Source organism: Tachypleus tridentatus, chromosome 10, assembly GCF_004210375.1.
Source record: "Tachypleus tridentatus isolate NWPU-2018 chromosome 10, ASM421037v1, whole genome shotgun sequence".
Lineage (NCBI taxonomy): Eukaryota > Metazoa > Arthropoda > Merostomata > Xiphosura > Limulidae > Tachypleus > Tachypleus tridentatus.
The window spans coordinates 31898247-31912644 of record NC_134834.1 but is presented as its reverse complement, the minus strand read 5'-3'; the positions used below and the strand labels follow the sequence as shown (position 1 = coordinate 31912644).

The 14398-nt window shown below is 36.2% G+C and overlaps 1 protein-coding gene across 8 annotated transcripts in view; it reads left to right on the top strand.

Annotated features, from left to right (window-relative positions):
- Window positions 1-13132, top strand: part of LOC143229002 (rho guanine nucleotide exchange factor 25-like) — a 76346-nt gene extending 63214 nt beyond the window's left edge. For 7 of the 8 annotated variants that reach the window (XM_076460606.1, XM_076460603.1, XM_076460608.1 and 4 more), the window contains 8 exons: window positions 1031-1143; window positions 2597-2756; window positions 4194-4286; window positions 6158-6292; window positions 7067-7252; window positions 8334-8517; window positions 10653-10698; window positions 11698-13132. In XM_076460606.1, coding sequence (XP_076316721.1) covers window positions 1031-1143; window positions 2597-2756; window positions 4194-4286; window positions 6158-6292; window positions 7067-7252; window positions 8334-8517; window positions 10653-10698; window positions 11698-12040 — 1260 coding nt within the window. In that variant the 3' untranslated portion in view covers window positions 12041-13132. Of the gene's footprint in view, window positions 1-1030; window positions 1144-2596; window positions 2757-4193; window positions 4287-6157; window positions 6293-7066; window positions 7253-8333; window positions 8518-10652; window positions 10699-10903 lie in introns of all 8 variants that reach the window. The other variant, XM_076460611.1, reaches the window with a different exon arrangement.
- Window positions 13133-14398: the final 1266 nt, after the last annotated feature.

Below are 14398 nucleotides of genomic sequence, written 5' to 3'. Positions count from 1 at the left end.
CCAAAACAGGATGTGGGCTGGCCCTGTGGTAGAGCTCTCTATTTGTAGCTAGCGAGCTGGATTCGAATCCGCGCGATACCATCAAGTTTTCCCCACCTTCAGTCCCTTAGTGTGGATGGTGGGTACTAAGATGATCGATTGTCTTCCTCTTAACAGTGACATTCAGTCCCTTAGTGTGGATGGTGGGTACTAAGATGATCGATTGTTTTCCTCTTAAGAGTGACATTCAGTCCCTTAGTGTGGATGGTGGATAGTAAGGTGACTGATTGTCTTCCTCTTAAGAGTGACATTCGGTCCCTTAGTGTGGATGGTGGATAGTAAGGTGACTGATTATCTTCCTCTTAAGAGTGACATTCAGTCCCTTAGTGTGGATGGTGGGTACTAAGATGATCGATTGTTTTCCTCTTAAGAGTAACATTCGGTCCCTTAGTGTGGATGGTGGATAGTAAGGTGACTGATTGTCTTCCTCTTAAGAGTGACATTTAGTACTTTAGTGTGGATGGTGGGTACAAAGATGATCGATTGTTTCCCTCTTAAGAGTGACATTCAGTCCCTTAGTGTGGATGGTGGATAGTAAGATGACTGATTGTCTTCCTCTTAAGAGTGACATTCAGTCCCTTAGTGTGGATGGTTGGTTGTAAGGTGACAGACTGTCTTCCTCTTGGTCAACGACTTAAAATTAGGAATAAGGTAATAGGCTTAGCGACTTAGTCATGAAATACATGTACTCCACACAAAAACGAAAGTCATTAAGTTAGGTGGAGGTTTCTTTGCGAAATGACAGTTTTCATAGACGACTGAATAAAATGATCTCCAAGATATAAAAGGAAGAAACTTATGAAACAGAGTTTGATAATTACTGAATAACACATTAAAAATTCCTACTTTAAACAACTAACCATGTTCTTTAAACTTCCGCGATATTTACACTATCAACTTATCCATCTGTCTGGTCACTTTTGTAGGTTCTTTTGTATACGGCTATTAAGTTATTTATTGAAGCAAAAGTGGTCATTATTTTTTTAAATAGGGATATATAGCCCTGATGAAGACTGGTGAAGTGCCGATGCCTGAAGACCTGATAAATGGTAGAGACAAAATAGTATTTGGAAATATTGAGGCGATTTATGAATGGCACAGAGAGTAAGTATTTAAAAATGGATGAAGAAAAAAGAATTAAATAATTTATTTATCTTGAAAAGCTATCGGAGGCTGGTTTAAAAGAATACAAAAAATACTGTTTTATAAAAAGTGGTCGTGAAACATTCAAGTCATTCCCTACATTTTAAGTATTGGGCAAAATCTGATACAGAGAAGGTTAACCAACTATCACGTATAATCTTATAAAATTCACGTTTCACACTCGAGTACACAAAAGATTGAGTTATTTATATTAAAACGAGTTTGGTGTCTCTACATCATATTAGTTCATGTCGCCAAGGTCATGCTCTCTTTGACAATGGCGCATGTTGTTAACAGGCCTGCAGCATATCATTCCTTGTTATATTCAAAATACAACAGCCCTAGGACAAAACAGTTGTCCTCGTAATCTAGATAAACTATGGGAATAACAACTGTTTCTCACTACCCACTTGAACAATTCGATCACAGAGAAATTATTATGTGTTGCATCCGCTAACTTCACCGGTTATCTGTTTCATTCTTTAGCTGCTTGAGATATATAACAATTGAACGGGAGAGGAGATATGGCTGGAAGTCTTGCTTTGGTAAAGTCACATCCTGTGAGCCTCGTTTTCATATGGAAATCCTTCTTTATTCTGTTGTTTACTGTTACTTAGGGCATATTGACGAATTCTTCCATTGATCTTTATGTTTATGGATTCTCACCTGTTACACGGGTGGGATGAAACTTGTTGTAAGTGTATATCTAGATGGTCCTGGTTCCCTATGTTGATCCATTTTTCTTTGCTTTCCAGTGCTATTGTATAAAAGGGATATCCCTATGTTGATCCATTTTTCTTTGCTTTCCAGTGCTATTGTATAAAAGGGATATCCCCGTCTGAGATATCCAAAATATCAGATTTTAACCGATTTGTATGATCTGAGTTTACGGGTACTTTGCGTTAGAAAGTATTATATTTTATGCCCTCCTCAAAAGCAAACAGTTTTCTATAGCATCACACAACATAAGAAACGTCGAATTGAATTTCGATACATCAGTTTAACCGCAACTTTATAACATCTGTGGTTGTCACATTATTTTATGGCTTTGATGTTCATAATCTTTTTAATATGATTTACTCAACCCTGTATATGGATGAGGCAACCAATAATATAAATTATTTTAAAAGAAAACAGTTTATAAAATTATTTTTTTAAAAATCACTCACTCTTTAGAAGAGCACCCTTAGCACTAAATTACAAACATCTGTTTTAGGTTTTATATTTGTAATGAATATTTGTTTAATATTTCTTTAGAGAAGTGTAATTTCCGATGATAGCAGAAACCACCAATAATTCCGTGAATAAAGCTAAAAAAAAATAATTTCTTAATACATCACGGTAATGAATAGAATTATATGTCCAATCGTGGTCAGTTGCCAAACAATTAATAATAATAAACGTCTTTTCATAGTTCTTTTCTCGGAGAGTTGGAGAAGTGTATAAACGAACCTTGGAGACTTGGTATCCTGTTTCGACGTTACGAAAGGCGCTTAAATATGTACGTTGTGTATTGTCAGAACAAGCCGAAGTCAGAATACATTGTATCTGATTACGCAGACACTTATTTTGAGGTAGGAAATTTATTTATTTTGTATTTCCCTTACTTCGGGTGTTTGCTGCACTTCGTTAGGTTGGGTCTGAAATAAACAAATCTTTATACAAGAAAATATCACAAACGCTATTAGCAAATTTGCTGGTGGTGAAAAATATTCCACACGACAGAAGTTTAACTCTTTGTGGCCCGGCATGGCCAGGTGGGTTAAAGCGTTTGACTCCTAATCTGAGGGTCGCGGGTTCAAATTCCCATTACACCAAACATGTTTGCCCTTTCAGTCGTGGGGGCGTTATAATGTAACGGTCAATCCCACTATTCGTTGGTAAAAGAGTAGCCCAAGAGTTGGCGATGGGTGGTTATGACTAGTTGCCTTCCCCCTAGTCTTACACTGAAATATTAGGGACAGATAGCGCAGATAGCCCTCTATTAGCTTTGAGCGAAATTCAAAACAAACAAACAAATTTAACTGTTTTTTTTTTTTAAATTTCGCTCAAAGCTACACGAGAGCTACCTGCGCTAGCCATCCCTAATTTAGCAGTGTAAGACTAAAAGGAAGGCAACTAGTCATCACCACTTACCGTCAACTCTTGGGCTACTCTTTTACCAACAAATAGTGGGATTGATCGTCACATTATAACGCCCCCACGGCTGAAAGGGCGAGCATGTTTGAGGTGACGGAGATTCGAACCCGCGACCCTCGGATCACTAAATAACATATAATTAGAAATCTTAATTAATTACCTCAACTTGTAAAAAATATTCTGTGGCCCGTGTGTAGCGTACATGCATCAGGTGCGGATTTCTAAAGGAACTAAATCTATATCATAAAAATAACTAATATTTTTTTTAAATATAAACAAAACTCGTGTAAATAAAATCGGTATTTCGTTCTCTCTTGGACTAAGCTTCAAATTAATTTATAACTTTAATTACTCCTGGACTATTTTTGTGTAAAGGATTACCTGAAGAAGGAATCAGTGTGCGAGAGCCCAAAAACATTTCTCTAAGTACTGCTTATCAAGGAAAGTCGTTTAGAATTATCTTTACTGTCTGAAATTTCACCGAGATAAAAGGAAAAGTGCAAATAAAGCATAAAGTTATTATTGATTGAGATCACCTAAATTGTCTAAATATTCACATTTCAAATGAAATGTTCAAAGTATTTCTGAAAAGTCATTTCAGTCGATGTCATGGCTCGTGTTTGTTTATAGGTGCTCCCACAGAACGTTCCTATCAAACTATAACTGTTACACCTTTAATATTTGTTTATAGGAGCTCCAACAGAACATTCTAATCAAAGTAGAACTGTTACACTTTTAATAACTGTTTATTGGAACTCCAAGGATATTCGAATCGACAAAAAAGAACTGTTTAGTTTATCAGTTTTGTTAGGATCTTTGGTAGATCATTAAATCTGAAGTAAAACTATCAAATCTTTACATTTTGTTTACAGGAGCTGCGGCAGAAACTGGGCCACAAACTGCAACTTTCTGATCTACTTATTAAACCAGTCCAGCGAATAATGAAGTACCAACTTTTGCTTAAGGTAGGGTTTTACCAATTTAATAACGAAATGTGTCTGGTCAGTCATAATTCAGTTTAAAACTAAAGCATCATCACCTAGCCCGTGTTAATACGTCCCCAGATGGTTGTTTAGAATAATATTCTTTGTGTTCAAAATATTAAAAAAAATCTTCTCCTAAACACTAAATAGTGTTGACCTTAAAATTGCTCTAACTAAACGAAATTTGACTTTTGAATATAAATAACTTTACAGTCTTGTCTATTAATACACTGCTGGCCAAAATCTTAAGGCCAATGAACATAAAGAAAAAAATATGCATTTTTCGTTGTTAGACTCAACCACTTATTTGAGTAGAGCTTCGAATGATGAAAATAATAAAATGGAAAATAAAAATAAAAAACTTTTAAGCATTTAATAGAGAAAATTTGAACACTATGAAATTAGCCTAAATACTAGCTGGCCAAGAGTTTAAGACCATACCAAAAAAGAAGTCCTAAACAGGATAGTAAATGCCCAACAAGAGGTCTCAGGAGTGAGTTGCACGGCTGTCATTGCGAATAACTGCAAACATTCGCTTTGGCATGGTCGATATAAGCGTTTGCAGAAGGCTAGCTGGAATGTTATTCCAAGTGGTGAAGATGGCTTCACGAAGATCATGCACTGTTTGGAATTGACGTCCATTTCTATCGACTTCCCTTTCCATCCACCCCCAAATATTTTCAATGGTGTTCAGTTCAGGCGAATACGCTGGATGGTCCAAAAGAATCACGTTATTCGCCATGAAGAAGTCCTTTGTCCTGCGAGCATTGTGGATTGCAGCGTTGTCCTGCTGAAAGATCCAGTCATTTCCACACAAGCGAGAGCCTTCAGTCAATAAGAATGTTCCCTTCAACATGCCAATGTAGCCAGCTGCTGTTTGACGCCCCTGTATAATCTGAAGCTCCATTGTTCCATGGAAGGAAAAAGCACCCTAGTTCATGATGGAACATCCTCCACTGGGTCGTGTACAAAATGTCTCCGGTGGGATATCCTTATCGTGCCAGTGACGTTGGAAGTTATCTGGACCATCCAGGTTAAATTTTTTCTCATCAGAGAACAAAATCTTCTTCACCTTTCTGTGTCCCATGTTTGGTGCTTCTCAGCAAAGTTTAACCGAGCTGTTTCGTGGTGTGGAAGGAGGCGTGGCCTTTGAAGACGTTTACGGTTTTAAAAGCCTTTCTCTCGTTGACGCCGTCTTATTGTTCTTGAGCTGCATTCTGCGTCTGTAAGGGCCTCAATATGGTTCGACAATCGGCTGATGTCTTGCCGTATAACCCGTCGAATCCTCCTGCTCAACGCCGGCGAAATTTTCTTGAGCCGACCACTTGAAATTCTCGTTCCGTGTCCCTCAGGGTCTTTTAAGAAATTTGCAACATCAGTTTTACTACGCCCAATCTTACCAGCGCTAGCACGTTGAGAGAGTCCTTGCTTTTGCAGCTCGACAATTCTGCCATGTTTAAACTCTGTCAACGTTTTAGCCTTTGCCATGTTTTTACCCAATGTAACACAGATGTCAGTGAGAGATTTGACAACGCTAATGCTTAAACACAAATGATAAAATTTCGTTACGTGTTTACCGATTAACGCTTCGTTTCAGTATGATCTTAAACTTTTGACCAGACAGTATAAATACATTTTCCCTATTAAATGCTAAAAAAGTTTTTTATTTTTACTTTCCCTTTCCTTATTTTCATCTTTCGAAGCTCTACTCAAATACGTGGTTGAGTCTAACAACGCAATATGTATATTTTTTCTTTATGCTCATTGACCTTAAGATTTTGGCCAACAATGTATGTCAGTAGGATTGGTGGATGTAGTTGAAATCGAATATTTATATTAAAAATATTTGCTAGGATATTTTAAAGTTCACTGAGAAAGCGGGGTTAGAAGAAGAAGTCGAAAACTTGAGGAAAGCTGTTCAAATCATGCATGTTGTACCAAAAACTGCCAATGATATGATGAAAATTGGGCGACTGCAAGGTTTTGAAGTAAGTAACAATGTGCAGAGAAGTCGTTCTCCTTTTATCCATGAAGTAAAATTATTGTTAGAATACTTGTTACAACAGTAGTTTTGTGCGTAACAGAACTGTTTGTTTAAGGCAAATAATACGTGTTAACATTCAAATTATTGACTTGTTTTCATACTCTTTACCACCGATAACGTTCACATATTTCATCAAATTCGGTGATATTATTTTTGCTTGTTAGAACTGTCATTGTTAACATCTGACAATAAAAAATGTAAAATAACGTCTTTTTAAAAAAAATTAAAACAACACATAAAGAGACCAGAAGAGTGATTAGTGTGATTGGTGATAAAGCTATTTTTGTGATTCCGATATTATTTAGAGTCCCCGTAACGATAAATATGATTTTCCACAAGCAGTTTGGTACATATAGCTTGAAAAATGTACTTAAAAACTTCATATTTAATTCAAGGGTTAATATTATACACACACACAAAATAGGAACAAGAAATAGAGTTTCCCCGTTTACGAGTTTCCAGGAATCACAGAGATTGGTAGCTGTTCTGGATTGCAACGCAAAACTTGGTACATTTTAAAGTTTCGTGTTTTTGTTTTCCTGATACAAGTGTGTTGTACTCACGTTTATTTTGCAAGATCGATCTGACAGCAGTATCGTGATATATTTATAATTTCGGTTTCTTTGTTTCCTTGATATTTTGTTGTTGTTGTTCGTACTCGTATAGACGTTTGGAATGTATGTAATACTCAGTAGCAATTTTTGTTTAACACTTTTAGGGAAAAATTACTGCTCAAGGGAAATTATTGCACCAAGGAATGCTACTGGTCGGCGACTCATATTCTAATGGAAAAATGAAAGATCGACAAGTGTTTCTTTTTGAACAAATTATCATCTTCAGCGAGTCGGAAGGGAAAGATACGCAGTTCTCTCATCCTGTGTATTTTTATAAGAACCACTTGTTGGTAAGACTTTTTTATTAGGACTATTAGACCTGTGCTGATGCAGTAAATGCTCGTTTGTTAGAGAGACGTAGTTATCAGTTGATTTCGTCACCAAACAGAAATCGGTCTCTCGTCGTAACATGGGTTCACAGTTAGTTTTAGTTGTAACCATGCACTGAATCACGTGTAAGTTCTCCAGAGAGGAAAAGTTCGTTCTTATTGGATTTCGTTGTAGTTTTGAAGATATTTGTGATTTTGTAGTGTGACACTGTTGTACTGAAGACATTATAAAACCGATACAGTATATCATGAAACGAAAACAGATTAAAGCTAGTATGAAAGTTTATATTTCTTTGTGACGTTTCGCGTACGAAGTCGATTGAATATGCTTCGAAAACGAAACGAAGAACGTAATACATAGCAACAAAGCGAAAGTGTCAGAAACACATTTTTTTTATAATGAATTTTATCTTATTTATGAAAATTTATTCTGCATCTGCTGTTTTATTTACAGTATATTCTGTACCTAAAGAAACAACTCAGGGATAAAAGAAATCACAAGGGTTAAGGAAAATCGATTTTATCTCAGAACATATTTGTGTTAAAACGGTTATTTAATTTATATATATTGAAGCGTTAACGTGTAAAATGTTTATACGCTAATAACGGTCAAAATAACATCTTGTGAAAATTTACGGCAAAAAAATGTTGAAAATGTACAACAAAGAATTACAAAGAAACAGATGGAGAAGGGAATTATTACAATGAAGACTGGTTTTGGGTTAACACTGTTGTCACAAGAGTTCAAAAGACTTTACATATGACAAAAAATTCATATTTTAAACTCCGATGTCAACTATTCTTTCTTATAGAATTAAACATTTAACCATTTAAGAAGTTTTCAATAGGAGGGTTATTGTCCACATGCACAGCAGTCAGGTAAGGGCATGACTGTACGTGGTGGTGCTCTAAAATCGTTATAATATAACGTTCTTAACCTTAGTTTGACGTATGAGATGCTGTTTTGGACACATTTCAAATTGTAACGTGTATGTGTGTTCAAAATATTCAATCATCGTTAATATGTACATTGATTTATTAGGCGAATAAGATGGCTCTGAGGGAAAAAACAGAAAATGGAGATCCATTATCTTTTATACTGGAATCAAAGGATTTTAATCAGCAAGAACTGTATTTCATCATTCAAACCCATAATCAAGCAGAAAGAGATGCGTGGGTAACGAGTATCCGTTCTATTCTAGACACCCAACTCAACTTCATGAGAGGTTAGGGTCATTTCTTCTGTTGTTAATCTCGAACCAAATGTTTTTATTTATTGTTGTTCAAGATGTATATTTTCAATTTAGGCTTAAACTAATTATTTCATTGTCTGTTTGTTTACAATTTTGTGCAAAGCTACACGAGGGCTATCTGCGCTAGCCGTCCCTAATTTAGTAGTGATAAACTAAAGGGAAGGTAGTTAGTCATCATCAACCACCACCAGCTAGCTCTTGGGCTACTCTTTTACCAACGTATAGTAGGATTGATCATCACCTTATAACGCCCCCACGGCTGAAGGGGTAAGCACGTTTAGTGTGGCAGGTATTCGAACCCGCAATTTCAGATTACGAGTCGAGCGCCCTAACCACCTGGCCGTAGCGAGCAATTAACTTATACTAGATAACAAAATCTAAGTCATAATGAGCGCAAAACTACCAGTTAATTACATGATGTGATAGAAAAGTCTACTCTCGATTAAACCTTTTTACAAAACACACAATCCTTAGACATCCTCCGTTCCTTAGCCATAAGTCTGATGTCTTACAACACTACACATTACAAATCGGATTTCGATACCCGCGGCGGACACAACACTGAAAATCTACTGTGTAGCTTTGTGCTTAAAAAACAAAACAGAAACTTAGCCCTCTGTCGAATTTAGTGTGATGCTTTGTCAAACCAGAAAGAAAAAGCAGCAATATTTGACATTTTTCATTAGTGTATAACAGTAATAGAGATTTAGGGTTAGTTTGATTACAAACACTATAGAGTAAGTGTAAGTTATGTTTATTATGATATAACCCTAGACACCATAACAGCATATGCAATTCAAGTATCAGTTAAAAATGTTTATTCTTAACGGGTAAGGCCCGGCATGGTCAGGTGGTTAAGGCGCTCGACTCGTAATCCGAGGGTCGCGGGTTCGAATGCATGTCACCCGAAAGATGCTCGCCCTTTCAGCCGTGGGGGCATTATAATGTGACGGTCAATCCCACTATTCGTTAGTAAAAGAGTATTCCAAGAGTCGGCGGTGGGTGGTGATGACTAGCTGCCTTCCCTTTAGTCTTACACTGATAAATTAGAGAGAGCTAGCGCAGATAGCCCTTCTGTAGCTTTGCGCGAAATTCAAAAACACAAACAAATTTAACGGGCAAAGAGTTGCATAGTGGTTGGCACGCCAGGCTGCAGATCGTAAGGTTCTATATTATAATGTGACAGCCAATTCTGCATTTTATGTAGACGGCAGGTGGTGCTGGTAAGTTTGTGTTGATTGGCATATGGCTGAGCCTTGAGATCTCTGACTTGGCCTTTTAGTCCATGTATTGTATAAGGCACCGTTAAGATTATTTTTTTAAATACAAAACCATTCTTAGGTCCAGTCATTGTTTCATAAACAATGTCAACAGATTGTGGTGAACGTGGAAGGTTTTAGACCTTGTTTTACTAATTCCACAAGTTTCCAGTGTTTAATGAATATATAGCCAGGATACAATTTGTCAAAGTAATATAATAGATAACTCCATCCAGGTCTTAATACATAAGCTATATGTTTCAACTTGTAGTTATTAGGTGTTTTATGTCAATTACACTGCACAACAAAGTTTTGCTTCTTGAACTGTTGGATGTTCTTTATAGAATTTTGGCTGCTGATCACGAAAATCACATCCAAATTTGCCCATCATGTAACGTTTCATCAAAATCTTCAGTTTTTCTACAATGGAAAAACGATATCAGGGCAACTGGAATCCATCAATGCTTGCTGACTACTGTTAAACATCGCAACGTGATGCACCGGGCATTGAATACAAACGAAAATCAGGAGCAAAACACGTTTAATTATGTTGAACATAATAGCGTATTAGAAACATAAACGCAATTAAATACGTTATTGCCGGTAAACAGTTAACTGTCTGTTTCTCAGAGTCCCTACGTGATGAAGCAAAACCAAAACTATATTTGTGCATACCTACCTGTCACAATCAATCAGCAAAAACTTTTCAGAAAGCAAAACTTTTCATAAAAAATGTTGTGCAGTGTTATGTAATGACTTCGAGAAATCTTAAAATGTTAATTAATTAATAAATTATAAACTTCCTTTTGTATTGGCTTCAATTAACATTTCTCTTACTGTCTTCTCTAGCTTTGCAGTCGCCTATCGCGTACCAAAAGGGTTTAAGTAAAGATGGGTAAGTTAAGTTTCTTTCATTTTCATTTCAAAGTCTTTCACCTACAATTGTCACTCATCCTAGTCTAAAGGAACTAGCTTTACTACTTGCTAGGGTATTTCATCAGTAAGTTGATGTTTTTAACTGCTAGAATTAATTGTTTTAATGTATCATACTGTGTGGTATACGTGGATTAAAATTATTTGTAATAATGTATTTCGTACAGATGATATGCCCAGACTAACCCACAAATGGCACAGCACTGGATCCTACGTAATATACCAGATGTTGAAGTCGCGTTTCCTGCTATACTTTGCCCTCCTTACACACACACACACACACACACACACACATACGGACTACTTCGTTGGATTCCATTCGGGAATAGATTATTTCAGAGAGGACGACGTCCGGAGAGAGCTTTGTCAACCAACCTATCCTGTTTCTATAACTCGTATAATAACTCGTGCGTCTGTTCTAGTCCTGTTGGAATATATCCCGTGTTGAGTAGCATTACCTCTTTACACAAACTGGAACACTACAGTAATAAGCTAAAACACCCGACTGAGCAATAGGATCCTGGACGGAGCTTCTGAAATGTTCCGTTACGTAATTAATACCTACAAAAAGAAACAGTAAGTGTTTAAATGAAATTTATAATAACGATAAATTAAAGTTAAAATGATATTGAGTTTTCACGTAAAGGGAGAAAAACTCCAAGCAACTTCAATTCATAATTCCTCTACCGGCAAAGCAATGACATCATCAAGTCATCGACTTCACTATTGCGGTAATAACTAAGTCAACAAATAACTCTGAGTTGAAAAAATGCAACCGCAAGAGGGTGTTTGAAGTTGAGAATCTGACGTCATAGTCCCGAAGTTCGCCATGCTTGTTGAACGAACTGTTACTGATATGAATTAGCCGTATTGAAATAAATAAAATGTTAAAGATTGATAATTTCTTTATCTGGTAACATTTAAAATATCTGACCAATTGCTAATTATGTAAATTTTTAAGGTCTACATCGGACTCGGAACATTGGCTGAACAACACCTTGAGAACATCACTTTCTAACCCTGCTTCTTCCATCGCAAACTCAAGATTAGAAATTCCGAATGTTGAAAATTCACAAATTAGTCAATTGTTTCGTGAAACAAAACGTGAAAACAACATTCGTACAAGGCACGTGCAATCTCAGCATTTCGCACGCCGAAGTCAGTGTGAGCGAATAAAATCCAGTTACAGTTTTGATGTTTCCGGCTGCAGTTTAGAGACTTCGGAAATCCTAGAAGATAGCAGTCAAGACTCCAGCTCCTCTGGTTTCGAGAGAGACAGTAATGATTTCAGTGTGATCCAATAAGGTCTAGCTACTGATTCTCCAAAACTAGATTTAGCGGAGACTGACGTCTTAAAAGAAACTTTCAACAAAACGTCGCTATAACTTACATATTGGATTGTTTATAGTGCCAAGGCGTTGATTACATCTAAATGGATCTTCCTTCTATTTAAATACATAGTCGCTCATATTTTAGCCACGAGGTAAGAACATTTCGTACACAATAGAAGAACAAAATTTAGGCAAGTTGCACTTCAACCTCTAGTTGACTCGTCTAAATATTGGTAACTATTCTCATAACGTCTGTTATCCAGTAACTCATTTTAAATTACATTCATTAATATTGCTTTTATAACAGTTGAATAATAAATACCACGTTTTATTTAACCCAAAAACTTACGATTTCTTTTTTATGAGTTTATAGAAGTTATAACGTTAAGAAATATTTTTGGGTATCGTTAAGATAAGGTAAATATTGTAGTTCACCTGATCCTGGAAATAATGTGTGGTTGTTACACTTAATATTAAACATAACCAAAAATTTTTGTCACTCATTTTCTTTCCTATTATCTGACTGGCCAGTATAAAAGAAAAAAGATGATTGGTGTTAAATAAAAACCACTAGCATTTCCAACAAGAAGCAGAGCAAGTTAACAGGAATCTAAAATGGATCTATGTCGCTCTTTGGAGACAAGAATGAAACACTGATAATGAAACAAAGTTTAGACCCCAAACAATAAATCTCACGCCTGGTTAAATACATTGTCTAATAATATTTTAAGTCCAAACAATGTGGTCGTAATTCTTTTCAGCTTTTTATCAGTTATTTATGTTGAAGGACTGCATAACTTATCTTTAAATGGAAGACAGTAATATATTTTAGTAAACAGCTTATACAACTGATTGAAACAATTGTTTTGTTATAAGGCTGCAAATTTCAGCTTGTGTATAAGAGTAGTATAGAATAGAGCAAGTGCATGGTAAAACTGTTTGTTTTTATTGAATCTGTAAAGTGTACATACATATCTGATTTTTCATTCCATTATTAGTTAAGTTTTTATTATCAGAACTGTTTGTAAAAAGGATCGTTGTTATAAACGTTATTTTTACCACGTTTATGTGTACAATGTGAAATGTATGTCCTAAAATCAAAGTACACTACAGTTACGAACACAATTTCTTCGTACGTTCACATAATAACAGATGAAATAAATACAGAACAATGTCAAACTCCTCCTATACGTTATACTGATTAGATCTAGTTTATACAATAGTATAACGGTTAGCTGTAGTTTATAACGCAGTATACTGGTTAAACCTAGTTTATAAAAACTATACTGATTACATCTAGTTTATATACACTATATACAAGTGATGACTGTGGTGGTTTTGATATGTGTCCTTATTCATTGCACTAAATCATTTTTGCTGTTACCTCCCCCCTCTCAATCTTCTCATGAACATCCAAGTTAGCACTCCTTTCCCCACTTTGAGAACCACTGGTCTAACTGTAAAGGGTGTGAGTTACCTTTCTTACACCCCACAATCTTCTCATGAACATCCAGGTTAGCACTCCTTTCCCCAGTTTGAGAAGCACTGGTCTAACTGTAAAGGGTGTGAGTTACCTTTCTTACACCCCACAATCTTCTCATGAACATCCAGGTTAGCACTCCTCTCCCCAGCTTGAGAACCACTGGTCTAACTGAACAAGATGTGAGTTACCTTTCTTACACCCCACAATCTTCTCATGAACATCCAAGTTAGCACTCCTCTCCCCAGCTTGAGAACTACTGGTCTAACTGAACAAGATGTGAGTTACCTTTTTACACCCCCAATCTTCTCATGAACATCCAGGTTAGCACTCCTCTCCCCAGCTTGAGAACCACTGGTCTAACTGAACAAGATGTGAGTTACCTTTTTTACACCCCCCAATCTTCTCATGAACATCCAAGTTAGCACTCCTCTCCCCAGCTGGAGAACCACTGGTCTAAAGGAACAAGATGTGAGTTACTTTTCTCACAACCCCCAGTCTTCTCATGGACATCCAGGTTAGCACTCCTCTCCCCAGCTTGAGAACCACTGGTCTAACTGAACAAGATGTGAGTTACCATTCTTACAACCTTCCACACAAATACCTTACTCTTAATAAAAAGATGTCGATAACTTTTTGTTTTTACATTTATACTGACGTTGAGACAATACGTTATTATAAAGTTGTGTTCCTGAATAGTTTTAAACATCTGTTATTATTTCGAATTTTCATGGTGTTTCCTGACCGACCATATCCTACCAAAAAATGAATTTTGATACGACTCATGCTTGAATTTTTGAAACTTTTATAATGTCATTTCTAAACACATCTATTATTTTGTCTAGCTAAAA